We start from the raw sequence: 24,804 nt of genomic DNA, 5'->3' as shown, positions 1-24,804 counted from the left end.
CTTTCGATTAAGTCAAGAGATGGGTGAGAGTGTCGGGTAGGAAGAGGGGAAGTGGGGTGGTCACCCGGAGTGACCTGAGGAGTGTGGATTAACTCTGGGTATGGGGATTATCCGAGTTTATTTGGGAGAAGTACTTAATCTGCTGGGTGGCTTAGCTCCTCACGGATTGGTGTTCAATGACTTCCTATCTTGGTGTTCCCTTGCATCATGGGGTTGATTTATCTCTTCATTTATTCATTCAAAAATCTTTATTGAGCATCTCCCAGGTACCAGGCATGTTTCAAGAAACTGGGGATGCAAAGTCAAGTGAGAGCTAGCACCTAGAATGTGGCTGCCCCAGCAGGGGCTACTCTGAGCCCCCGACTTATATTAATTTAATCCTCACAACAATCTCATGAGGTACATACTATTATTATAATCTCCATTTCACAAATGGGAAAACAGGCACCGAGAGGGCAAGTAATTTGCCCGAGGTCACACAGCTAGTAAGTGGCAGAGTTGGGCTTGGAAACCAGGCAGTCTGGCTCCAGAGTCAGTGTACTTAACCACTGTGCAGAACTAGAGTAAATGAGAAAGTTTCTTGCCTGGGAGGCAAGGAGAAGGAAACTAGCAGTTATCCAACATTGATTCTGGGGACTTCCCTGGTGGCGCAGTGGTTAAGAATCCGCCTGCCAATGTAGGGGACACAGGTTCGCGCCCTGGTCCAGCAAGATCCCACATGCTGTGGAGCAACTAAGCCTATGCGCCACAGCTACTGAACCTGCGCTCTAGAGCCCGTGAGCCACAACTACTGAGCCCATGTGCCACAACTACTGAGCCCATGTGCCACAACTACTGAAGCCCGTGCACCTAGAGACCGTGCTCTGCAACAAGAGAAGCCACTGCAATGAGAAGCTTGCGCACCGCAGTGAAGAGTAACCCCTGCTCGTCTCAACTAGAGAAAGCCCGTGTGCAGCAACAAAGACCCAACGCAGGCAAAAATAAATAAATTTATAAAGAAACATTGATTGTTTGTCTGACCTCGTGTTGGGCATTTTAAATAGATGATTTCCTTAAATCCTCCTGTCAAGCCTGTCAGGTCGGGGTTATAGCCATTTTACAGATGGAAGAACTGAGACTTGGAGAGGTGAAGCAACTTGTCCATGATTGTGCTGTCTGTGGGTCAGGGCCCCATCTCCTGATGCAAGTCTGTCCAGAAGTCGCCTTGGTGGGGGTGGAATGGCAGAATCCACACCCCTGAACCGAGAGAGAAAAACAGAGGAGTGTGTGATAAATGGACAAAATGAGATAAAAACTGAAAGCGGGGAGCAGCTGAGGGAGGCCTGAAGGTGCCGGCTGGTGAGGGAGTTTTCCTGGGAGCTGGGCTTCACCAGCCCTCATTCCTTGGATGGGGCCTTACAGTGACAGGCAGGGTCACTTGGGCCCCGGGGCTGAATCAGAGATGGTCCCTGATGGCTGTCTTAGCCCCAGCCTCCTGGCTAGCCTGGCTGCCCCGCTGCTCCTATTTCTATCTGCAGAACGCGCAGAACGCATCACTTTCATTCCAACATTGGCCTCCAGGCCTTTGCTGCACTGTGTGCATCCCCTGTGCTCCCAAGAGTCTTCCATCCAGGCCGACGCGGCCTTCCTTCATGATCTGCTTTCTCCAAGAATCCTCCCCTGACTCCAACCCCTCCTGAGGATCCTGAGGCTCCTGACCTCTGGCCCACTCACCCTGTCCTGGGGGCACGATGCCGTGGGCTGTGCTCATGTGCCCGTCGCCCCCTCCGCTCCCTGACCAACCAGACTCCCCTAGGCCCCAATTGCTACTTGCTCCCCACCTCATCAGTCTGGACTCTCTCATGTCTCCATGCTCTTCTCCTGTCCCTGCAACACTCTGTCCTATTCCTATTTGCCCTCTGAACCCCACTCAGACATCACCTCCTCCAGGAAGCCCTCTGTAACCTTCCCTTTGCCCTTGGGGTTGATTGCTCACCTAGACCACGCTGTCTCTGTGCTTGCATGGACTTCTATTTTTGCCTTGAGCACATCGTATTTCCCTCCCCACTACATTGTGACTTCATAATGAATAGATTTGTGTCTTACTTTTGTATCCTGGCCTGGAGCAAATGGTGGTTTAGACCAAGTGAAAAATATTGTAGTACGTGGTGAAGTACTCATTCCCTCATTTCTGAGCTAAGCATCACCCCCTCTGTGATGCTCCCCTGATTTTTCCAGGCTGGGACTGGAAACGTTGTTAACGTTTGTTAATATGCCCGACTCCAATCATTACCTGCAGTGCCCAGCACAGGGCCTAACACCTAAGGTGCTTCAGGGAATGTTTGCTGGTAAAAGAACATGGACCAAGTGAGCAGAAGCTCCTCGAGGCCGGGGATGACTTTGTACATTCATCTTTGTACCCTGCGTCTCCTTGGTGGCCATCACAGAGCCTTGAATATGCCCAGGTCTCTGTAACACGTTTGGCGAATGTCTGCTGCAGTTGTTTGGATTCCAAGACATCCTGGGGCCAGAAGGGAAGGGGCAAGGAGAATTCCAAGTTCTGGACAAGCACATGTGATCCCGAGACTGGGGCATTGGGTGTGGGCTGGGCTTCCCTCAGAGCCTGCCCTGTCCCTCTGAGAATCACTGACACATCTGCCCAGCACCATTTCCCTCTGCATGGGGTTACTGGCCCAGCCCATGCCCTCTCTGGCCTGGCTCCTAGGGGAAGGTTAGGCCTTCCTCTGGCCTACCCACGGCCCCCCACCTTCTATTACTCACCAGTGTGCCCACTGTCTTCCCAGGCAGAATCACGCCGGGCACTGGTAGGGAGATGAAGAGCCTAGGCTAGTCCCCTTGGAAGCACACACCTTTGCTTGGCCCAGGTACCAGCCCTGCCTGATTTGCGCTCGCTCTGTCCTCCCCATCCATCTTGCCTGCTTCTGAGGGATGCCCCCATTGCCTCCGAGTTCCCAGGAGCAGGTGGCCCCTCATTCCCAGCCCTCCCTTCTCCCTCCTCCCCACAGCCCAGCTGTCCCTTGGACCTTTCTGGTGGCTCCTCTCTTTCCCTACCTCTTCGGCCCCTCCCGGTCCCGGTCCCCCTTCCCTACTCTGGCCTCCAGGTGCACTAGCCCCACTGCTGCATTTTTCGCTGCCACTCTGGGCGGCAGCAGCGTGGTTAGCCTCTTGTTTCAACACAGCCCTGGCCCAGGCTGAGTTGGGGTGTCGTGACTGGCACTGCCCCACCCTTTACGGGGTTGAGGAGGTGAGCACTCCGGCTCTCGCCCCCTTGTCCCCCGCCCAGCATCAGGGACTGGGATGCCCTATAGCTGGGTAGGCGTAGAAGCCCCGGCAGGAGGATGAGGCCCGCTGCTTAGGAATTCCTGGGGGCCAGAGCTGGGTTACTAGGCAGAAGGTCCTGAGCCCGGGGTGGAATGAGGTAGCTTTCTCTACCAGGGTGGCTGGATTGCAGGGGAGGGAAGGTTGGGTGGAAGGAGAAGGGGCATTGGTGAGGTGCAGACTGAGAAGAGGAACTAGGTCAGAGATGTGGGTGGGTGGGTGAGAGGGGAGGGGGCATCCGCCACGGAGCTTCCTCCTGGCTCCAGAAGCATCTCCACACTTCCCTGCCTCTGCCCCTCTCCCCAGGTCCTGGGAGAATTCTCCCCGGTATTCCCCCTCCCCCATGCCCCCGCCCCAGGCGTTGCCACAAGGGTGGGGGTGGGGTGGGGGGAGGCCAGCCTCAGCTGTCTGAAGGATGGAGGGGCTGGGGAAGTAGGGCTAGGTGCCCAGACGGCCGCGTGTGTGGGAGGGGATGTCCTCAGATGCCCTCCACCCGGCAGTCCCCGCTCTGACGTGTGGGTGCCCCCCCTCTCCCTGCCCGGATTAGTGGCAGCTTGGCCTGACTCTCCGGGGCTCCTTTCCCCGCCCCCGCCTGCTGCCCTCCCCTGGGCAGGGGGCTGCTCCGCCCGAAGGGCACTTGTGCTTGCCCAGGTAAGGGGCTCTGGGGACAGCGTGAGGGCAGCTGGCTCAGGAGTGCTGCTGCGCGTGTCAGCGGGAACGTGTGTATCAGTGTGTGTGTGTCAGTGCTCTTGAGGGGTCGTTGCGGGGCCGGAGCGGACCCACGCGAGTCTGGGGGTGCTGGTCGGCTCGCCTGTGTCCACGGATGCGGCACCGTGTCCACACGTTGCGTGGCTTTCCTTCTGTTTGTGTCTTTGCGTGGCTCCTCAGATCTGCTCTGTCCTCAGGCACAGAACAGCCGGCTACAGGGGCTCCGTGGGCCTGTGGCATGGGCTGTAGAGCAGGATGGGGAGCTGGGCGAGGGTGGAAAGGGGTTCCTTCCCCCGCCACCCCACTCCCCCCCACGACCCCCTGGGCATTTTAGGAGCCTGTCCTGAGAATCCTGGTCTAGTCCAGAGACAGTGATCTCAACTAGAAAGACTTGGCAAAGGGGGTGGGGGGAGGTGTCTGTCCCACTCCCCTGGGGCTGTCCCCATCCCCTCGGGGCCTGGACAGCCCAGGCTCCCACCCTGCCCTGCCCAGCCTCTTCTAGGCCTCAAGCCGCAGGAGTCTCCCCCTGGAATCTCCCACAAGTTTTGGCTGCCAGAGGACACAGATGGGGGACTACAGGCACACCCCAGCCCTCCATCCACATCCTGGAGCCAGCCTGGGAGCGGAAGGCTGGGGCTTGGGGCTTGGGGCTTGGGGCCTGCAGTCTGGGTTAGACCCTCCAGGATCACTTCCCCTGGCACACTCAGGTCCAGGTCACCCCTCAGGGGAGCTGCAGGAGGAAGGGAGTGTTAATAACTCAGTCACGTAAACAACCCCTACCAGCCTGCCCTGTCACAGAACCAGCCTCTGGGGGAAGGTGAAGGGGCCAGGAGAATCTGTGCCAACATGACCTAAGTCTTGCCTGGTGCCGACCCCTTCAGGCCTCCTCTCCTCAGCACCCCTCCTCTTCTCCTCAACCGGTGAAAGGATCCCGGCCTCCCCTCCAGTCCCTGGAAGGGAGCCACCCTCATGGCTTCCTGCTCCAGGGATGGTGGTGTGACCTGGGACAAGGCTAGAGGCGCCCAAAACCTCATCCCTTCGATGGAATGGGGGTGGGTGGGTGGTGCTCTCTGTCCCAGGCTGGGTGAAGGCAGGCCAAGGATGGCTTCCACAGGGAGGCAGGGGAGTCACGGGGTGGGACGTGGGTGCCTGAGGGGAAGGGAAGCGCCCGCTGGGCGTGTGGGTTTCTGTGTGTCTGAATCTGTCTGTGTCTGTGCTCTGGAACCACCCTCGCAGAAGGGCCAGGATGCTCCCTCGGGTGGAGGGTGCCCTGCTTTCCCATTTCCTCTCCTCCTCTCTGCTCCCTCCCAGGAGCCACTCCCATGGGCTCCTCTCCAGGGCGGGCCTGGAAACACTAGGAGCACGGGATGGCGCAGACCCCCAGGACACGGGGCTGGAGCAGGTGGTGGAGCGCATCTGGTCCCACTTCCTCTCTGGACGATTGGTGAAACTGGGGCCCTTAGACCAGGAACAGACTAGAGCCTAGACCCTTCTAGGACACTGTGCCCTGGGAGGGGGCTTGCGTCTGGAACGGTGAAGAGCAGCTTGGCCAGATGAGGAACCGGGCAGGGCAGACCTGGGCCCGCGTGTGTGCCCGCGTGCCAGAGCTGGAGAGGACCAAGAGCCAGTGGCCCAGAAAGCACGGGGTGGCTGGCGTGGGCCACAGCGCCCATCACTGACCCGTGAGAACTCGACTGCCCCTGCCAGCTCTGGCACTGACCCCTCCCAGCAGCCCTGCCCTGGCACCCCTGGGGGCACCCCGCCCCCTCGTGGCCTGGTCCGGCCCCTCCCGCCCTTTGCTCCAGTTCCCGGGCTTGGCACCTATAGTGGGGGTGCTGCCCGCCTGCCAGGCTCCGGGGCCGGGCCCACGGGAGGGTGGGGCGGCTGGGAAGCTGGCACGCTGCCCCGGGGGAGCCTCTCTCGGCAGGCGCCCGGGTGCCGCGGGGGGGAGGGGGGAACAAAGGGCTCATTCTCCCCGTGCGCAGCCGGTGGCATCGCCGGGGCGTTGGCGGAAGCCCCCGGGGCCCGGGAGGGGGCAGGCCCAGGCGGGGCCGCCGAATCTCGGGCTCCTGTTTCCCCGCAGGGTGCTGGAGGGGGAAACCGGCGGAGCAGCTTCCCCACTCTCAGTTGCGCGTCTGGCGATGGCGATCAGAGGTGCTGCTGCGCTCTCCGCTGGGCACTCCCTCCATTAGCCGCGCCGCGCCGCGCCGTGCTGCGCCGTAGCTGGTGCCTCTCTCCCGGGTCACGGGATCGGCCTCCCTTCCAGGCACGACCCCCTCCCCCGGCCCCTCGGCCTTTCCCCCCACTCCGCCATCTCCGACCCGGGGCGCGCGTTCCCCCCGGCCCGGCTCCCTCTCTCCCTCCGGGGGCACCCGCTCCCTAGCCCCGGCCCGGCCCTCCCCGCAGCGCAGCACGGAGTCTCGGCGTCCCATGGCGCAACCCACGGCCTCGGCCCAGAAGCTGGTGCGGCCGATCCGCGCCGTGTGCCGCATCCTGCAGATCCCGGAGCCCGACCCCTCCAACCTGCGGCCCTAGAGCGCCCCCGCCGCCCCGGGGGAAAGAGAGAGCCAGCGCGCTGAGCAGAGAGCGGGAGAACGAACGAGTTCTCGCCCGCCGGCCGGGAGGCCCCGGAACCAGCCCATGGGGAGAGGGCACCCGGCGTCGGCCACAAAGACCGCCGCCGCCCGCGCCGCGCCCGGCGCGTGAAGCCCAGGTAAGGGCCGAGAGGGGCGCCGGGCGCTCGCCTTCTGGGGACGCCCATAGCAGGGCATTTCTGAGCCGAGCCCGCGCCGCACGCAGGGAGTGAGCTCCCCTTGCTCCTCTGGGCTTGGCCACACCTCTGAAAGTTAGGATGCCCGACGGGGCTGGATCGCGTCGGAGCGGTGGCCCCAGAAAACCCGAGCGCCCTGTGTCACGGGTCCCTGGGCTCCCTCCCCTCCTTCCTGGAGCTTCCCCCAGTGGGCAGACGTGGCCGTGCTGGGAGAGCGCCGGGGCTCTGGTGCCACCTGTCATCCTGCTCCTTTGCACGCACGTTCAATTTTCCCTCCTTTGCCTCTCTCTGGGCCCCAGCCCGCTTTCCCCGCCTCCTTCCCTCCCCTCGGCCAGGCTGCAGTTACCAGCGTCCACCGGCCGCCCTAGCACTGTCGGCTGGACTGGGGCATCTTGACCCATCCCGGCTGAGGCCTAGATCTAACTCCCCTCCCCTGTGCCGGCTCACTCCTTCCCTTGGGGGCAGTGGTGGAGATCCCAGCCCCCAGCAGTTGTCCTGGGCTCTGCCTCAGAAGCCAAGAAACTGTACAGCACCTGGAAGAGGCAGACTCGGGGCTGCCCAGGTGTAGGGAGAGATTCCAGCCAGCCGCCCTGCTCTCCCCCGTGACTCCAGCCTACCCTGTCTGCACTTCCCACCCAAACAAGCCTAGGTGGGGCTGAGGGCTGGGGGTGGGGAAGCAGCACCCCCAGAACCACAGACTGCAGCGCAGGGAAGAGGCTTCTGAGACTGCCCATTTCCCAACCCTATTTTACACAAGGGCACCAGAGGAGTGACGTGACTTGCCCAAGGTCACACAGCAGGTGACTGGATCAGGGCCAGGATCCAAGCTTCTTGTCTCCCAGTGCAGTGCCTTCCACGGAGCTCTTCTTTTGGGTTCTTGCCCTCTGTCCTTCCGCATGGCTCATGACCAGTTCCAGGCTCGACGAGGCCAGGACATGCCATCCTAGAATCAGCAGTCTCTGCTGAGGGGCTCTGGCCCAGGTGGGCTGTCAAGTTCCAGGCATTCAGGGGAAGGGATGACCTCCCACACTGGAACATCCCACTCAGGCGGGTCGTTCGAGTCTCCTGTAGCAGGCAACGTGGAGCCCAGCTGTAGGTTGGCACTTGTCTTACTGGTTTGGGGTGCCTTGGTGCTGCCAGGGCGGTGCCCACTCTGTACCAGGCGGTAGGGTGCTTGAGGCATGTGTCTAAGCAGCTCACGCCTCGGTGGTTATGCTCCAGGGACTCCCTCTGGGAGAGCCCCATGAGGGCAGGAGAGTGATGGAGAGTACGCCCAGCTTCCTGAAGGACAGCCCAGCCTGGGAGAAGACAGCCCCTGAGAATGGCATCGTGGGACCAGAGCCGGATACCCCACCGCAAGATGGCCTGAGCCCTGCAGCACTGTGCCTGGGAGAGCCTGCTCCCTTCTGGAGGGGTGTCCTGAGCACCCCAGACTCCTGGCTCCCCCCTGGCTTCCCCCAGATCCCCAAGGACACGATCCCATTGGTGGAGGGCAAAGGTTCCCGGAACGGGGAGAGGAAGGCTAGCTGGTCAGGCAGCAAGGGGGCGCTGCGCTGGAAGGAGGCTATGCTTACCCAACCGCTGGCGTTCCGTGGGTCAGCGTGCCCGCCTTGCTACGGCCCACTGATTCCTGAGCATAACGGTGGCCCTCCCAAGAGTGACCCTGTGGCCTTCCGACCCTTTCACTGCCCCTTTCTTCTGGAGACCAAGATCCTTGAGCAAGCTCCCTTCTGGGTGCCCAGCTGCCTGCCACCCTACCTAGTGTCCAGCCTGCCCGCAGAGCGTCCGTGTGACTGGCCCCTGACCCCGCACCCCTGGGGGTGCTCCGGAGTCCAGCCCAAAGTGCCCTCTGCCTTCGGATTAGGCAGCAAGGTGAGTGTTGGAGCAGAGAGGGTACCTGGGGGCCATGCAGCGGGGCTCAGTGGCCCCTGAGCAACCCTGCCGGGGCCAAACCACTCTGCCCTTCCATTCGGATGAAAAGATAAGGTGGTACCCAGGCAGAGGAGGAGCCTGTCAGCTCACACATAGTCAACCCCAAGCAATTCCTCTTCTGAGCAGACCCATTTCATTAGGCCTCACCTGCCTTTGGGCCATTTCAGGAATTGACTCATGCATTGTCCACCCAGAACAAGGCCCTGGGAACTGGGGCCTCAGAATGTGTGGTCTTGTCCTGGGGGGAGGGGCAGACAAGGCCCTGTATCTGGGAGTGGGACGGGCAGGTGGCCCCATGGCCTGTACCTCTGGTACCTCACCCACAAGGGACCCCCAGGGTCACCTCAGGGATGAGATGTAAAATATTTTAAATCCAGTGTGGTACAGGGCATCACACAATCTGAATAGATCCTGGAGGACCTCTGACTGTGCCAGGCATTAAGCCTTTAGTTGCTGGGTTATGGGGAGGCCTGAGAAATCCTGGGGAAGGATCTGGGGTAGCCAGGGCTGCAGCGGAGGCAGTTAGGGGACCAGTGCCTATTAACCAGTATGTTCTTCAGTATTTTCACAACCCTTAAAGCCACACAGCCTCACACCTGCTGGTTGTCAGTTCTGCCCATCCTTTTAAGCACTGGGAAGCAAAGTCAGCACGAGCTTAATCCCTTCTCCTCTCTTTAGGGTTTTTACCGCAAGGATCCCAGCATTCTCAGGCTGGCCAAGGAGCCACTGGCAACTGTGGAACCCGGGTTGTTGGGCTCAGCGCCTGGGGGGCATCTCCGGAGAACTGGGGAGGTGGAACGCCCTTCACTCCACCAGAGAGATGGAGAGACAGGAGTCGGCAGGCATCAGGATCTTTGCCCCCGTGTCCTGGGGCATCCAGACACTGTTCCCCCGACCCCGTGGCCCACTTGTTCCCCAGGCCTGGTTCATGGCAATGTCTGGGCTGTACCGGGAGGCGGGAGCTTTGGGTACCAGCTGGGGCCGTCGGCCACATCAAGGTGCCCCTCTCCTGGGCCTCCTACCACGCAGGTGGACCGTTGCTCACTTCACCCACCAGCTAGAGATGGAGGTGTTGGCCCTTGTGGGAAGTACCAGGAGGACCTGGAGGGGGGCACCAGTGGGCCGAGTGAGTCCAGCGAGGAAGTAAACAAGGCCCCTGGTCCCAGGGCCTGCCCGCCCAGCCATCACACCAAGCTGAAGAAGACGTGGCTCACACGACACTCTGAGCAGTTTGGGTGCCCAGACAGCTGCTCTGGGGAGGAGGAAAGCCCAGCGGCCCAGCTGCGCGCCCTCAAGAGGGTGAGCAGCCCCGAGGTCCAGGGAGCAGTGGGCAGCCCAGCTGCTAAGCGCCCGTCCGGCCCCTTCCCGGGCAGTGCGGGGCAGGGGGCCAGAGGTTGGCAGGAGCTGCTGGACTCATCATTTGGGAACAAGGCAGAGGCAGAACAGCGTGATGACCACAGAGGTAAGGGCACAGGGGAGGGCCTGCAGGGGGCCCTACTTGGGAGGGTGCAGCCGGGACTGGGGCTTTGCAGGGAGGCGGGATGAAGTCTTTTATGAGTGGATCACACCCCGCTGTCCAGCTGCCCACCTGGACGGGATAGCTCTCTGGGAGTCCTTAGCATGTACAGGCCAGACCCGTCCGGCATGTGGCTTCTATTTTCGTGTGCCTACTCCCGAGCCATGGCGTTCTGGTGACAGTATAATGACAGGATTCAGAGTGTGGACTCCGGAGTCAGAACCCCTGGCTCCTGACTTTGCTGATTGGTGCTGTGTGACCTTGGGCTGGTTACTTCCCCTCTCTGGGCATCAGTTTCTCCATCTATAAAATGGGGATGAAGACAGCACCTACCCCGTAGACAGTGCTGCAAAGATTAACCAATATCATTCACGTAAACGGCACTTAGCAAGCACTCAATGAACAGTCACTTTTGTGATTACTTGTGCCACGAATCCCCCATTGGGGGGATTACATCTCCTGAAGGACCCCTCGTCCTGCCTGAGGAACGAACAACTACTCTCTGGGCCAGCTGGATCATGGAAACTCAGTTTGGACTCTGCCGGTGTTAGGACTTGGGCGCATCTTGGACCCCTCTGTCAAGCTCTGCCCTTCACGGAGGGTTCTGGCGCTGCTTGGTCCCAGCCTCGGTTCTTCGGGGTCACCTCGGTTTCTTGGCCTCCCAGACCGCTGGGCCTGGATCAGGACTCTTTCGCTGGTCTTGCACCCCTGTACCTGGCATGGGTCTGTCTGTGCTCTTCCAGGCCTCTGCCTGGGCTGGGAAGCTGTAGGCCCCTCTGACTTCTTGGGTTACTGCACCTGTGGCCTGTGTTGAAACTCTCCGGCCTTCTCACCTTCCATCGCCCTCCGTCCACGTCGGGATTGTCTCTTCACACTGTCGCACAGCCAACGGTATCACGGAGGCTGAGGCGGAGCTAACCCAAGTCTATACCGACTGGATCCTGCGCCGCAGCTGCCCCGAACTCGGCCCATGAGGCCATGTTAGGGCTCAGCCTTTTTGAAGTTTCCGGCTGCCTGGTTCTCTCGTTCCGAATCAGGCCTCGTAGGCCCGGGCCTAGGGGCAGCGCTGGCTCTGTGTGGGGACAGGCTGGGTGCTAAGGCAGGGCCTGGGGTTCACAGAAGCCCAGGAAGCCCAGCCTCCTGACCAGCAACATTGTCCCCTCAGGACCCCGAGACATCAGGGCCAGCCTCCAGGACCCGGGGCTGCAGGAGACACCTTGCGCGGCTCCCCCGGCAGGCATGACTCAGCGCCAAAGCTGTGCCCAGGCAGCTGGTGAGGCGGGAGGGCTGGCCTGCCACTCCCAGCCAGTGCCCAGGTGAGCCTGTTGCCCCTGGCTGCCCCCAGCATCCTCCCAGTGGGGCTCCCCGCTCACCTTCCTCTGCCCTACCTCCAGATTGCCTCTGGGAGGGGAGCAGCGGCAGGAGGAAGACTCGGCAGCCAGCTCCGAGGGAGGAGGGTCTGGCCCGGAGGAGGCCGGGCTCAGCATGGGCCTCGCCAAGCACCTGCTAAGTGCTCTGGGAGACCGACTGTGCCGCGTGCTGCGGAGGGAGCGGGAGGTCTTGGCCTGGGCCCAGCGGGAAGGTGAGCAGGCCCCACCAGGCATTCAGGACCCCGGGACGGCCGGGTCCTGTGGTCAGTGCTTTCACGAGGAGCATGGGACCTCCCTCCCCCAGCACTGTCTACCAACCAGCTGGCAGCGCTGGAGAGCGCCTGCCCCACTGCGCCCTTATTCCCAGCTCAGGCTCTGAGTCAACTTGTATTCCAGTTTCTGGCCTGGACAGGGGATGTTGGGAAGGTGTAAAACCTGGTCTGGCCCAACCCTCTAAGAGCTTTGGGCTTGCTGGGGAAATGAGACTGAATGCCAAGTGTCTGCAAGAGCACCGGGAGGGAGGCGGGGGGTCGGGCGGAGCTCCCTGCAGCTCTGCAAGGGAAGGAAGGCTTCCGGGATGGCAGGCGGTCGGTCCCTGGGAAGCTGGTAGGACTGGGGCCGAGGTTAGAGATGGGAGGAGCTCGAGGCAATCAGCTGATCCCTCTGGCTCCAGGCTGTCCCTCCTGCATCCCTTCCACGGGGAACGACAAGACCCTCCTGCCGTCTTGTCACTCCCTGGATGGAACCCCCTGGAGGCTCCCTCTTGTCCCAGAAAGTCCAGCCCCTCCCCCTTTCACAGCCAGCCCCTGTCCACCCTGCCACTCCCTCCGCCCCGATTCTGGCATCATGGTCTGCCCGGCCCTCTAGGCTCACCTGAGCTTGTCTGCCCCCTCCGGCCTCGGCACCCTTTGCTCCCTCTGTCTGGAACGCGCTTCCCTTCCATTCCCACCTGGTGAATGAAAAGTTACTCATCACTCAGGGCCGTCTGTGCAGCTGTCCCCACCCTCCTCCTTCCATCCCACTCCTACCCTAGCACCCACCCCATGATGCCACGAGCATTACCATGTTTATGGGCCCATCTGCCCCCTTGTGATGTGAGTGCTGGGAGTGCAAGTGCCAGGTCCCGCCCAGCACCCAGCCCTGGATGGGACGAGTGTGTGTTGATGAGTATGTGAACGTGTGCACACTGGCAACCTCCCACTTACCAGCAAGGGCTTGGTCTACTCTGGGTGAGGGAAGGAGCAGCCCCCCAAGGTTTCCTCTTCTGAGATACAGGGGAATCCCCTGAGGAAGCACCACTGTGTTGTGGGCTGGGGGGAGGAAGGACTGTTTTGGGAGTCCTGTGGCTCAGGGAGCCCTGGGGCGGGCGCCAGGGACGTGCAGCCTGCATGGCCTGGGAGGGTTGGCTGCAGACGGACGGTGCGGCGAGTAGGTTCTTTACAGGGGCTGTCGGGCACTCAAGGGTGCCTGTAAGGGAGCCTGTCTCCCTTCTGGGGCAGCCCCTCAGTGGAAACTGTTCCTGTGTGTCCATCCCTTCCTGGAGGCCTCCCACATGAGGTCCTCAAAGGGGCCACTGCCTTGAGGCCCCTCTGACCCTGTTCTCTCCTGTGGTCAGCAGGCCAGGGGCCAGCCGGGACAGAGGACAACCCAGGCATTCCACGTTGCTGTAGCCGCTGCCACCACGGACTCTTCAACACCCACTGGCGATGCCCCTGCTGCAGCCACCGGCTGTGTGTGGCCTGTGGTCGCGTGGCGGGCGCTTGGAGGACCAGGGAGAAAGAAGGTGGGAAAGGAGCTGGGGGCTTCGGAAGGGTTGCTCTAGAGTTCGTGGCCAGGGACTTCCGTGGCAGTCCAGTGGTTAAGACTGCACTTCCACTGCAGGGGCCACGGGTTTGATACCTGGTTGGGGAACTAAGATCCCGCACGTGGCATGGCAAAAAAAAAAAAAAAAAAAAAAAGTTCATGGTCATTTCTTGGCTGTGGCTCCCTGAGAAAGTCTCCCTCCGCAGCCTCGGCTACCACTGCTCAATGCCCGTTAGAGCAGACCGTTTCCTCTCCCCAGATCAGAGGGCCATACCCATATCCTTAGAAGAAGCCGAGCGCCTACCCTCTATCTCCTACCTTGTTCAGCTTGCACCTTTTGAAACCTCACAACACTGTGAAGTAGGTATTACTGCCTCCGTTTTCCAGATGAGAAAAACTCAGAGAAGTTAAGTGACTTGTGCAAGGTCACACAGCTCGTAAGTGCTGGGCCCAGGATTTAAAGGCAGGTCTTCTGATTCCAAGTCCTGCTCTCTTCAAGGTTCTCAGCTTTCTCTCCCTTGGCTCAATTCCGCCACCTCAACACTTGAAATTTCCCAGTGTTCCAATAGACGTGGCCAAAAAGAGTGCCAGGGTCAGAAACCTTTCGGAATACCATATTTCTACATGATTGTCTTGCATCTTGCAACGCACTCAGCATATTAACGGCTCTGCGTTCTGCAAGCAAAGGATCCTATGTCACTAGGGAACTCAGGTTTCCCAGAAAGCCCATGTTTTGTAGATTCTCAAGGTCCCCGATTTTGATATCATGCCCTTGCTCTTCTTCCCTGACCTTAACCTGGGTTTATCTTGATTTCCTGACCTGCAGCTTCTCCTTTCCTACCCCCAACAGGCTCTCAGGAACAGTCCATGGAGAAGTGTACCCAGGAGGCTGGGCACAGTGCCTGTTCCCTGATGCTCACCCAGTTTGTCTCCAGCCAGGGTGAGCCCTCTTGGAGGGGTGGGGCGTACAGAGGGCAGGTCCTGGGGGAGACCAGCTTCCTGTTTGGATGTCTCTCAGCCCGATCCCATGCTCTCCTGGTTGATGAGGCCGAGCAGCATGGAAGTGGCCCCCTGTCTGCAGTCACTGGCAAATTCCATCTCCCCTCTCCCCCTCACAGCTATGGCGGAATTGAGCACTGCAATGCACCAGGTCTGGGTCAAGTTTGACATCCGGGGGCACTGCCCCTGCCAAGCTGATGCCCGGATGTGGACCCCTGGGGATGGGGGCCAGCAGGTAAGAAGCAGGGCACGGGACAGGGCACTGGCTGGTGCGCCCCAGGGTTAGGCGGTGTGTCTGCAAATTCCTAACTTTGGCAGGGTTTGGTCCTTCTCTTTCGAGGGGAACGAAGAGGTACATGGAAGCTGGGTGAAATCAGGCTTCTTCTCTTCTTCCCCTGGGGATGAGGATCCATGAGAGCTCTAGCCTCCGCCCCACCTCCCCCCACCCCGCCCAGCAGCAGTCCGCACTCTCTGTCTGCCTGGAGGTCCCACCCTGTCTGTGCTCGTTCCAGCATCTTGCTAGAGCTGCTGGAGTCCCGTCTTTCCACTCCCCAGGCGCAGGCCCCTACAGGTGGAGTGTCGGCCCACCTTCTCAGCATTCCCCACACCTGACACGGAGCAGGTGCTCAGTGTGCGTTTCACAGAGTTTTTATGAAGTTCATGTTTTTATTATAAAAGTCATTTATTCAAGAGAGGGTTTATCAAATGCCTTTTGTGTGCCAGGCACCGTACACATTCCCACTGTGGAAAATTTGGAAAATACAGACAAGGATAAGGAAGAAAACAGCAGTGGCTTACAATACCACCGTTACCATTTTGACAATTTCTTTCCAGTCATTCGCCTGTATATTTATTCCAGCCTCTTTTGAGTATACTTTAGATCGTGCTGTATGCATAAGTCCACGGGCAACTTTTTTCCACCTAACGTTGTATCGTATGACATTTCACTCCTTGTAAACACGACTTTAGGACTTAACATTGAGTCTACTGTTAATACCTGTGGGTTGAATTGGATTGAGATGCATTTGCCATTTTTAAATCTCTGGTTGGATGGGGGTGGGTGGCGGCTGGGTTTAACAGAAGGAGCCGACGGAGAAAACTCCCCCAACTCCACAACCTTCCTGCAACAGGGATACCAACAGGACCAAGGACATTAAAGAGGGTGAGCAGCCCCCTGCGCCTTGCTCAGACTGTGCGGGGGAGGCTGAGCCAGGCTGGAATCCCCAGGAGAGATTGGAATGGCTTTAGCCATCCCCCCAGCCCCGCCGTCACCATCTCTCTTCTCAAGTCATTCCAAAGAAAATAAATCTAAATAAAATCTAGGACAAGCCTCCTAACCCGTCTCCAGCCAGACCCCTGTTCTGAGCCCCTCCTTGGAGAGGTCCTAGACACGCTGGCAGGAAGGCTGGTGGGAGGCAAGTGCATCCAGACCAGAGTTGAGATGGGCAGTGCCAGTGAGGACAGAGCAGACTCCGCCGGGAGAGGAGGGAAGAGCACATGGGCAATGGAGCCTCGAGAGAAAGGTGAAGACCCTCACCGCTCTCCTTCCTCACAGAGACCCCAGACTCCAGAGAGACCCCGGCAGAGGACCGTGCTGGCCAAGGGCCCCTGCCTTGTCCCTCTCTCTGTGAACTACTGGCCTCCACTGCTGTCAAACTCTGCTTGGGGCACGAACGGATACACATGGCCTTCGCTCCTGTCACTCCGGCCCTGCCCAGCGTGAGCGAGGGCCCGAAGGGAGGGCTGGGGGCCTGGGGCCAAAACTGGGCTGGCCTTCCCTGCAGGGTCAGGCAGGTCCTGAGCACGCCTGCCTCTCCGCCCCTCCCTCCCCGCAGGACGACCGCATCACCAACATCCTGGACAGCATCATCGCGCAGGTAGTGGAACGGAAGATTCAGGAGAGAGCCCTGGGGCCGGGGCTGCGGGCCGGGCCGGGCCTGCCCCTCTCACCGGTGCGGTCCCGGCTGCCTCCCCCCGGGGCTTTGCTGTGGCTGCAGGAGCCCAGGCCTCCGCGAGGCTTCCACCTCTTCCAGGAGCACTGGAGGCAGGGCCAGGTGAGTTTCCCAGCTCTCACAGCCTCACCTACCCTCAGGGCCTTGGTCCCAAGGCCCAGGCAGACCTGGTCCGTCACTCGGAGGGAAAAACAGGGCCTGTCCCCACGCCGTTCTGGTGCCCCTACAACATGCCCCGGCCTGGCCATGTTGGGTACCCCATCCATTCTGCCCGTGTCCCCCTTTCTTTCCCCACTACAGCCCGTGTTGGTGTCAGGGATTCAGGGGACATTGCAAGGCCACCTGTGGGGGACAGAAGCCCTAGGGGCGCTTGGAGGCCAGGTGCAGGAACTGACCCCCCTCAGACCTCCCCAGCCCGCAAGCCTGGGCAGCACAACGTTCTGGGAGGGATTCTCCCGGCCTGAGAGTGAGTATCCCTGATGTGGGGTAGAGGAGCTGGGAGCCCCTATGATGCTGGGGGGGCATCGAAGTCCCAGAGTGACCCTGGGGGCAGCTGGAAGCAGAGCTCAGAGCAGAAACTGGACTCTGTTGCTGCCACGGGAGGAGGGCCTCTGGGCCAAGGAGGTTCCTCCCTGGGCCAATGGCCTTTCTGTCTCTTCCCCTAGTTCGCCCAAAGTCAGATGAAGGCTCAGTCTTCCTGCTGCACAGAGCTCTGGGGGACGAGGACACCAGCAGGTGTGTGGTACCATAGGGCTGGCTGGCCGGGCCTCCCTGCCTCTCCTCCTCGGCCCTGTGATGCTCAGTGCTCTGTGCTTGCCTTGGGAAGTTACTCTAGCTTTGGGGGCTTCGACGGGGTCTCCGGTGCCTGGATTGAGCCTGCTGGGCATGACACCGCCCCCCATACACACAGGGTGGAGAGCCTGGCTGCCAGCCTGCCACTCCCAGAGTACTGTGCGCGCCATGGGAAACTCAACCTGGCCTCCTACCTCCCTTGGGGCTCTGTCCTGCGACCACTGGAGCCCCAGCTGTGGGCGGCCTATGGTGAGTGTCCACTCCATTCCTGCCCAGTCCCTACCCACTTCCTGTCATCTCCGAGAACACGTGCGTCAGTGCCGAGGTCCTGGGGCCCATTCCCAAGTGTCTTTTCTCTACCTCCATACAGGTGTGAGCCCACAGTGTGGGCACCTGGGGACCAAGAACCTCTGTGTGGAGGTGACCGACCTGGTCAGTGTCCTGGTACGTGCTGAAGCCCCACTGCCTGCCTGGCACCGGACACAGAAAGGTGCGTCCTTGGCCGGAAGCAAGGGTTGGCGCAGGCTGCAGATGCGAGGTGCTGTCTCTGCTGGCCCTGGGCCCTCCTGAGCTGTCTTTCTCCCCCAGATTTCCTCTCAGCCCTGGACGGGGAGGGGCTCTGGTCTCCGGGCAGCCAGGTCAGCACCGTGTGGCACGTGTTCCGGGCACAGGACGCCCAGCGCATCCGCCGCTTCCTCCAGATGGTGAGGAGGGAGCCGGGAGCTCTCCCCTTCCCCTTCCAGCCCCAGAAGCTCTCCCTCTGTGTGTGTGCCCCGTGTGCTCGCTCCCTTGCCTCAGGTGAGCTGGACTCCACTGGTGCAGAGAAGGCAGACTAGGCCCTCCTAAGAGGTGTGCGGTGGGGCACACAGAAAGTGGGGGACCTAGTGATGAAATGAAGCAAGAGATGCCACAGGCTGGGCACTGTGCTCAGGGCCTTGGGTACATTATCTCTGTTAATTGTCACAACCACCCCGTGTGGTAGGTACTGCTGCTTTCCCATTTTGCAGGTGAGAACACTGAGGCTGAGTGGTAAAGCTGGGACCCAAGCTTGTGGCTGTTCCCAGCCCGGGTCGCTACACTGTGCTCCCCCTGGGGGCAGGCAGCCTCCCCGCTGCAGGCTCTAGGTGGGGCTGGCCGAAGGGCAACAGGAAGCTCACCTGAGAATCCGTCCCACTGCTCCCCTCTCGGAAATCTGCACCTTATGAGGAGGTGCCCTTTGAGGTGCTAGCAAGGAAGGGCTGGGGGGGGCAGTGTGGTAGGTGGAGAGAGACATGGGGCCAGGAGAGGGGGCAGGGCAGGAGAAGAGGAGGGGGTGAGCAGGAGGTGGGCAAGGCCCCGTGGTTCCAAAGTCCAGCTGAGCCCTGACTGTCCTGGGGAAAGGACGCCCACCAAGTGTCACCCCTGCTCAGGCACATGCACACACACGGACGTGCAGGTGTCAACGTGGCTGTCCACTGCCACCCTCCTGCCCACGGGAGATGCACACACACGGATGGACTCACACAGGTGCTGGAACACGCAGAGGGGAGCAGACAGCAGCACGCCTTCATACATAGATGGCCTTGTCTGAGCTGGGTGTGGCTGGCTGTGGGCAGTCCCGCATAGCCAAGCCCGGTAATTCACCGGGAAGGTCTGAGGGGCATGTTCTCACTGGGTGGCCTGGGAAACACTGCTCTAGTTCCAGGCTGGACTTCCTTGGCACCTGCCTGGGGTTACCCTAGGGTCCAGCCTGACTCACCAGCCTCCCCTCTTCCCATGGCCTGGTCTTGGAGGCCTGAGCCCTAAGCCCAGGAGTAATGGCTGAAGTTCTAGCTGAAGGGCTGGATGGAGCTGATGGGCAGCTGAAGCACGATGCTGGGTTCACCTCTGCAGGTGTTCCTTGGGCCCTGGCCTCCACGAGGTCCCATCTACCCAAGGAGCTCCCCGCTCTGGTTGGACTGGTGAAGGCCCCCAAAGCTGTGGGGGCCTCAGCCTGGACAGGCAAGCTGGTCGGTCCATCCACTGGGGAGTCAGAACTTCCGTGGATCTGGGATCACAGAAGAATCTGACGAATGCTTTGGATTGTCTCCCCAGGGACATACAGCTACCTGCTCACCCACAGTTTAGCACACGGTTCAGGATCTTCACAGGACTCCACAATTAAGAGCTCCTGGTATAGACAGTTTCTGAGTTGAGGTTATGCAGGACGTCTTCCTGGGTTTTGGAGAAAGGGGTACCTTTGAAGGAGGGAGCAGAGGGCCCAGGGCCAGGGCCACAGAGGCTACTCAAGGCATCTAGCCCTGGGAAAAGAGGGGATTTAGACCCCCAGCCTCAGAGCCCTTAATCCTTTCCTCTCAGCTCCTTCCAGCCAAATCTCTATTCTGCCAACCTGAGTGACCCCAGCCCTTCACCATCCTGCTCCTTTCTCTCCCACCCCTACGTCCTCCCCCTGCCCTTCAAGACTTGACCCCTGCAGCTCTTTCCTGTGCCTCTGGCCTTTGGGCAGCCCATGCCCCATCTTCCTGCAGCCCCGCCCTAGCCTCCCGCCTTGCTCATTCCTCCTTTTCTTTGAGGTGTGCCCGGCCGGGGCTGGAAACTTGGAGCCTGGCACCCCGGGCAGCTGCTACCTGGACGCAGGGCTGCGGCGGCGCCTGCGGGAGGAGTGGGGTGTGAGCTGCTGGACTCTGCTGCAGGCCCCCGGAGAAGCCGTGCTGGTGCCCGCGGGGGCTCCCCACCAGGTGCTTCCCCCGCGCGTGCAGGCGGGGGCCCTGCGGAGAGCTCAGAATATCGGAAGCATTCCCCAGCGTGTTCTCAGTCCCTCTGAGAACACCCTCGTCCATCTCAGTTCCCCTCTGGAGCTAGGCAGAGCAGGAAGTCATGCCTCCACTGCAGGGAAGAGAAGCCTAGTGGTCTTGAAGTCAGCAAGCCAACTGGGCTTTGGGTGCCCACTCTGCTTGTGCCGTCTCTGGCATCCCTTTGGCCTGGTTTGGGCCACGCCCTTTGGGGGTGACTAGTGCTGCATCCAGGGCCTCTGCTCTCTGAGAGCTGGGTGGGGGTCATTTGGGGAAGCAGACTTCAGGAACAAGTGGGGCAGGGTGCGTCATCCTGAGTCCCCACTGACCCTCCTGCCCGCCCCCTCCCTGGCACAGGTGCAGGGGCTGGTCAGCACCGTGAGTGTCACTCAGCACTTCCTGTCCCCCGAGACCTCTGCCCTCTCTGCTCAGCTCTGCCACCAGGGGCCCAGCCTGCCCCCTGACTGCCGCCTGCTTTATGCCCAGGTGAGTGTGACACTGGCCGGGAGCCTGAGTGTGCTGCCCAATTCCCCCCACAGCACAGCTGCGCCCAGGGAGGGTGTTCTCGGCAGGGAGAGCCCGGGGCATGACTGTAAACTCCTTGTCGTCTCCTTTTCTCCTAGATGGACTGGGCTGTGTTCCAGGCAGTGAAGTTGGCTGTGGGAACATTGCAAGAGGCTAAATAGGGGGATGCCAGGTGTCTGGGGTAGGGGTTGGGAGCAGGCAGACCAGTGCTTAGCCCAGGCCCAGCTTCAGCAGAGAACGGGGACTTCCGCTCAATCCTGCAAGCAGCACTCTGGACACAAGCAGGGCACCCCGTTCCCTGCGCCTGCCCTGGGCCCTAAGGCCGACAAGCACAGTGCCACTGAAGCTCGCACCTGCCCTTTGCAGGCTGGCGCTTGCTCCGGCCCCAGCTCCTCTCCATGGCACCAGACTCACACTGGGGGTGACCGTCTCCCTCCAACCCCTGCCCGCCAACCCAGGAGACGAAGAGCCCTTCCTTGGGGTCCTCGGAAATCATTCTGGCTTAAGCAACACCTGCTGCTGCTGCTTCATCTCCTGCTGTCTCACCTGTGCCCGAGCTCTGCTTATACCCCCCCACATCCTCCTGGGCTCCCGGGTGGCCCTTTGCACTGCAGGCGTGCTAGACAAGGGCCACCGACATCCTGCCCTCTTGCCAGAGAGCTGCGAAATGTGGGGAGGGGGCGGTATCAGGCCACTACCCAGGCTTGGCTGGAGGGGTTGATATGGGCGAAGCCCCATCCCTGCACCCTCCTCTCGTCTCCTTCCTTCTTGATTTCCATTAAAGGCTGTTGTTTTGTGAATGCTGCCGTGTGGTTGGCCCTGCTCCTGCAGGCCGCATGGACTGGGGAGGGAGGGGACACATGGAAATGGAGCAGGGTGGGAGGGGGCTGAGGCTGAGACCTCAAACACCCCTGCCTGTTCTCCTTAGGGTGGGGGGCAGGGTCCCTCCCTCCCGCAGAGAAGCAGGTGGGGCCTTCCAAGGGGGTTGCCCTTGAGGATACTCCTGACAGCGACAGCGGGCAAGGCAGAGGTCTGGGCCACAGCAGCAAGGCCGTCTCCCTGTGTGGCACCAGAGATTCCGGAACCCTCGCTCTCCCCACGAACTCCAGGCTACCCCATCTCTCCTGTCTCACCTGACCTGGAGCTCCGGGAGTCTGGCCGGGTAGAGGCCCTGCCCAGCCTTCTGCCCTCGGTGCCCACGGCCAGCCCCATGCCCGCTGGCCGGTCACCTGAGACAGCTGACAGCCCCCCCCCCGCCCCGGGACCCTCTAGTGTGACTCCACCCACTCCCCTGCCCTTGTACATCTCACCACAACATCCTCCAAGTCGTGTTACAGTTGTTCCTGCAGTGGTTCAGGGAATGTATTTTTATGAAATAAATTTTTTATTATAAATTTAATATACTGGGCTTCCCTGGTGGCGCAGTGGTTGAGAGTCCACCTGCCGATGCAGGGGACGCGGGTTCGTGCCCCGGTCTGGGAAGATCCCACATGCCGCGGAGCGGCTGGGCCCGTGCGTCCGGAGCCTGTGCTCCACAACGGGAGAGGCCACAACAGTGAGAGGTCCGTGTACCGCAAAAAAAAAAAAAAAAAAAAAAATTAATATACTTTCAGAACATTTAGAAACTAAGAAAAAGAAACCTGTAGACCCACCTCCACTCACCTCCAATCCAACCACTGTTAGTCTTCTGATGTATTTCCTTTATTTAGTCTTTTCTCCAGGGATCTGTTTTACACATGGATGAATTGGGGTGCTTTGTACTGGGTTTCCTGTTGTTTTTTTAAAATTTATTTATTATTTAATTTATTTATTTTTGGCTGTGTTGGGTCTTGGTTGCTGTGCGTGGGCTTTCTCTAGTTGCGGAGAGCGGGGGCTGCTCTTCGTTGCGGTGCACAGGCTTCTCATCGCGGTGGCTTCTCTTGTTGCGGAACACGGGCGCTAGAGCACAGGCTCAGTAGTCGTGGAGCACGGGCTTAGTTGCTCCGCAGCATGGGGGATCTTCCCGGAACAGGGCTCGAACCCATGTCTCCTGCACTGGCAGGCGGATTCTTAACCACTGCGCCACCAGGGAAGCCATGCTGGGTTTCCTTATGTAAAAATGTATTGTGATCGGGCTTTCCTGGTGGCGCAGTGGTTGGGAGTCCACCTGCTGGTGCAGCAGACACGGGTTCGTGCCTTGGTCCGGGAGAATCCCACCTGCCGCAGAGCGGCTGGGCCCGATGAGCCATGGCCGCTGAGCCTGTGCGTCCAGAGCCTGTGCTCTGCAACGGGGGAGGCCACAACAGTGAGAGGCCCGCGTACCGCAAAAAAAAAAAAAAATGTAATCATTTCCCGGGTTGCTATGTAACCTTTACTTTAAATGGCTGCGTATATTCCCTTAAGTGGCTTGGCAGTGATTTCCATAAACATCTCTTATTTTTAAAAAAGTTAGGTTTCTTCATTGTTTACAAAGCTAGGTTATTTTCATTTTTTCCACGGGATAGGAAAAAAAGCAAAAAGAAAAAATTAAGGAACTACTGCACTTTATGTGCCAGGGATCTCACTGAATCCCTTATCACAACTTTGGGGTCGATATTACTTATTTCCATTTTACAGAAGAGGAAACAGGCAGGCCGGGGTTAAGTGTGTCACCCAAGGTCACACAGCAATTTTAGTGGCAGAACTGGGACTTGAACCAAGTTTCCTGACTTAAGCCGCCTCATTTACATTACAGTCTTCGTGTTTAATGGATTTTGCAGATGGGCTTGCTGTCCCCTCTGTCCTCCTCCTTCCGGTACATGCACTTCAGAGCTGATCACGTTCCAAGTGGCACGGAGTGACCCATCCTTACCTACACTTCACCTTGTATAGCCGTGTCCTGATGTCACCCCAGAACCCCAAACACGGTGTCCTTCCTGTGGGAAGATGGCGATGGCCCCGGGACAGGCCCTGTCTCCCGTCCAGGCCTCTTTGAGGCCTCCCCTTTCATGGCAGGTCACAGCACCCTTGAGGGCATATTGGGTCTGGCTCCTAGCGAGCAGCAGGTGGACCAAATGTTTCAGAACTCGACCTGGGAATAAAACCGGTCCAGGTAGGGACTGACCCTGAGACAGCTTGGGGCACTTGGTGGCCCTCTTCCTCAAGGAGGTTCAGCAGGCCACCCCTCAGTCCAGCCCTGCACTTTGGGCCTCTGCTTCCCTGTATCCCACTGTCCATCTGCTCCAGCCCTGCTCACTGGCCCGGATATCACAGAGGCACAACCTCAGAGCTGGAAGTGACCTCAGAGTGTGTATATCCAATGCTGCCTTTTTTTTTCTTATCAAGTACTTTTTTTTTTTTTTTTTCGGTACGCAGGCCTCTCACTGTTGTGGCGTCTCCCGTTGCGGAGCACAGGCTCCGGACGCGCAGGCTTAGCGGCCATGGCTCACGGGCCCAGCCGCTCCGCGGCATGTGGGATCCCGGACCGGGGCACGAACCTGTGTCCCCTGCATCGGCAGGAGGACTCTTAACCACTGCGTCACCAGGGAAGCCCTTAAGTACATTTTTTAGACTTTTTTTTTTTGGCCATGCCATGCGGCTTGCAGGATCTTAGCTCCCTGACCAGGGACTGAATCCGGGACCTAGGCAGTGAGAGCACCTAGTCTTAATCACTGGATCGCTAGGGAAGTCCTATTTTTTTTTTTTAGACTTTTAATTTTGAAATGATTTGAGGTTTCCAGTTGAATCACAAAGATACTACAGAGAGTTCCCAGTTCCCCTTCATCCGTAACATCTTATAGAACTGTGGCACAATGATTGAAACGTAAGAAATTGATATGAACACTACCATTCGCTAAACCACAGATTTTATTGGGATTTCACCAGTTGTCTGTTTTAGGAGCCACCCAACCACCTTACAGATGGCCTAGTGGGTAGATGTGGCTCCCGCGAGGTCACCCAGCAAGCTAGTGGCAGGGCACAGGCTGAAGCTAGACCTCCTCCTCCCCGTACTCTGGGCTACTGTCCTCCTCACCCTTCCTGCTTTGTCCAGGGCCAGGGCTGCTGCTCCCTAAATGACTTTAGCCTCACAGACACCCTTGCCCCACCCTGCCTGCCCGGCCTGTTTCCGAGGTTGCCTATGCTGCCTTCCTGTTCGCATGCACGTGTGTCCACAGGCCCCAAAATGGCTGGCTCAGGCCCGGCTCCTGTGGGTGCTGGGAGCACTGCACCGTGGGGCCAACCAGTTCAGCCACTTCCGTCCACTGTGCTGCTCAGCCACCCACACCCGCAAGTGCTCTGCCCTCTGTGGGAATGGAGGATGCAGAGCAAACCTGATGGAGACCTACCTTTGTTTCACGTTCTGGAAGTTTCTATCTCAGCCCCCCTCCCT

General features: G+C 59.7%; 2 protein-coding genes and 1 long non-coding RNA gene across 4 annotated transcripts; 2 read left to right on the top strand and 1 right to left on the bottom strand.

The window, feature by feature from the left end:
* Positions 1 to 976: 976 nt before the first annotated feature.
* LOC132523861 (uncharacterized) lies at positions 977 to 2,749 on the bottom strand. The gene is made up of 2 exons (XR_009541676.1): positions 2,273 to 2,749; positions 977 to 1,236 (listed from the first exon to the last, which is right to left on the bottom strand). It is a non-coding gene; the product is annotated as an uncharacterized LOC132523861 (long non-coding RNA).
* A 1,116-nt stretch (positions 2,750 to 3,865) lies between these two features.
* HRURF (HR upstream open reading frame) lies at positions 3,866 to 6,572 on the top strand. The gene is made up of 2 exons (XM_060155659.1): positions 3,866 to 3,969; positions 6,110 to 6,572. Exon 2 carries the CDS (start codon positions 6,457 to 6,459, stop codon positions 6,559 to 6,561), a length of 105 nt encoding a protein of 34 aa, XP_060011642.1. The 5' UTR covers positions 3,866 to 3,969; positions 6,110 to 6,456; the 3' UTR covers positions 6,562 to 6,572.
* A 1,436-nt stretch (positions 6,573 to 8,008) lies between these two features.
* Positions 8,009 to 21,256, top strand: HR (HR lysine demethylase and nuclear receptor corepressor). 2 transcript variants are annotated; one of them, XM_060155641.1, is made up of 18 exons: positions 8,009 to 8,668; positions 9,407 to 10,190; positions 11,410 to 11,560; positions 11,639 to 11,826; positions 13,233 to 13,397; positions 14,268 to 14,357; positions 14,536 to 14,651; positions 15,497 to 15,578; positions 15,972 to 16,135; positions 16,252 to 16,470; positions 16,669 to 16,834; positions 17,034 to 17,103; positions 17,279 to 17,409; positions 17,531 to 17,650; positions 17,749 to 17,864; positions 19,713 to 19,877; positions 20,289 to 20,417; positions 20,555 to 21,256. In XM_060155641.1, exons 1-18 carry the CDS (start codon positions 8,009 to 8,011, stop codon positions 20,615 to 20,617), a joined length of 3,579 nt encoding a protein of 1,192 aa, XP_060011624.1. In that variant the 3' UTR covers positions 20,618 to 21,256. The 2 variants fall into 2 exon arrangements, with proteins under 2 accessions (XP_060011624.1, XP_060011623.1); XM_060155640.1 differs by having other exon boundaries at positions 13,230 to 13,397.
* The last annotated feature ends 3,548 nt before the right edge of the window (positions 21,257 to 24,804 follow it).

The sequence above is a fragment of the Lagenorhynchus albirostris genome, chromosome 7 (assembly GCF_949774975.1).
Source record: "Lagenorhynchus albirostris chromosome 7, mLagAlb1.1, whole genome shotgun sequence".
Taxonomy (NCBI): domain Eukaryota; kingdom Metazoa; phylum Chordata; class Mammalia; order Artiodactyla; family Delphinidae; genus Lagenorhynchus; species Lagenorhynchus albirostris.
Note: the sequence above shows the minus strand (reverse complement) of the source record. Positions and strands in the feature narration are given on the sequence as shown.

Bases quoted from the DNA above. Each gene is read 5' to 3' on its own strand.
- HRURF (XM_060155659.1), top strand. From the start codon at position 6,457: ATGGCGCAACCCACGGCCTCGGCCCAGAAGCTGGTGCGGCCGATCCGC.
- HR (XM_060155640.1), top strand. From the start codon at position 8,009: ATGCTCCAGGGACTCCCTCTGGGAGAGCCCCATGAGGGCAGGAGAGTG. The intron at 16,136-16,251 runs GTGAGCGAGGGC...CCCTCCCCGCAG, and splicing joins TCACTCCGGCCCTGCCCAGC to GACGACCGCATCACCAACAT. The intron at 20,418-20,554 runs GTGAGTGTGACA...CTTTTCTCCTAG, and splicing joins GCCGCCTGCTTTATGCCCAG to ATGGACTGGGCTGTGTTCCA.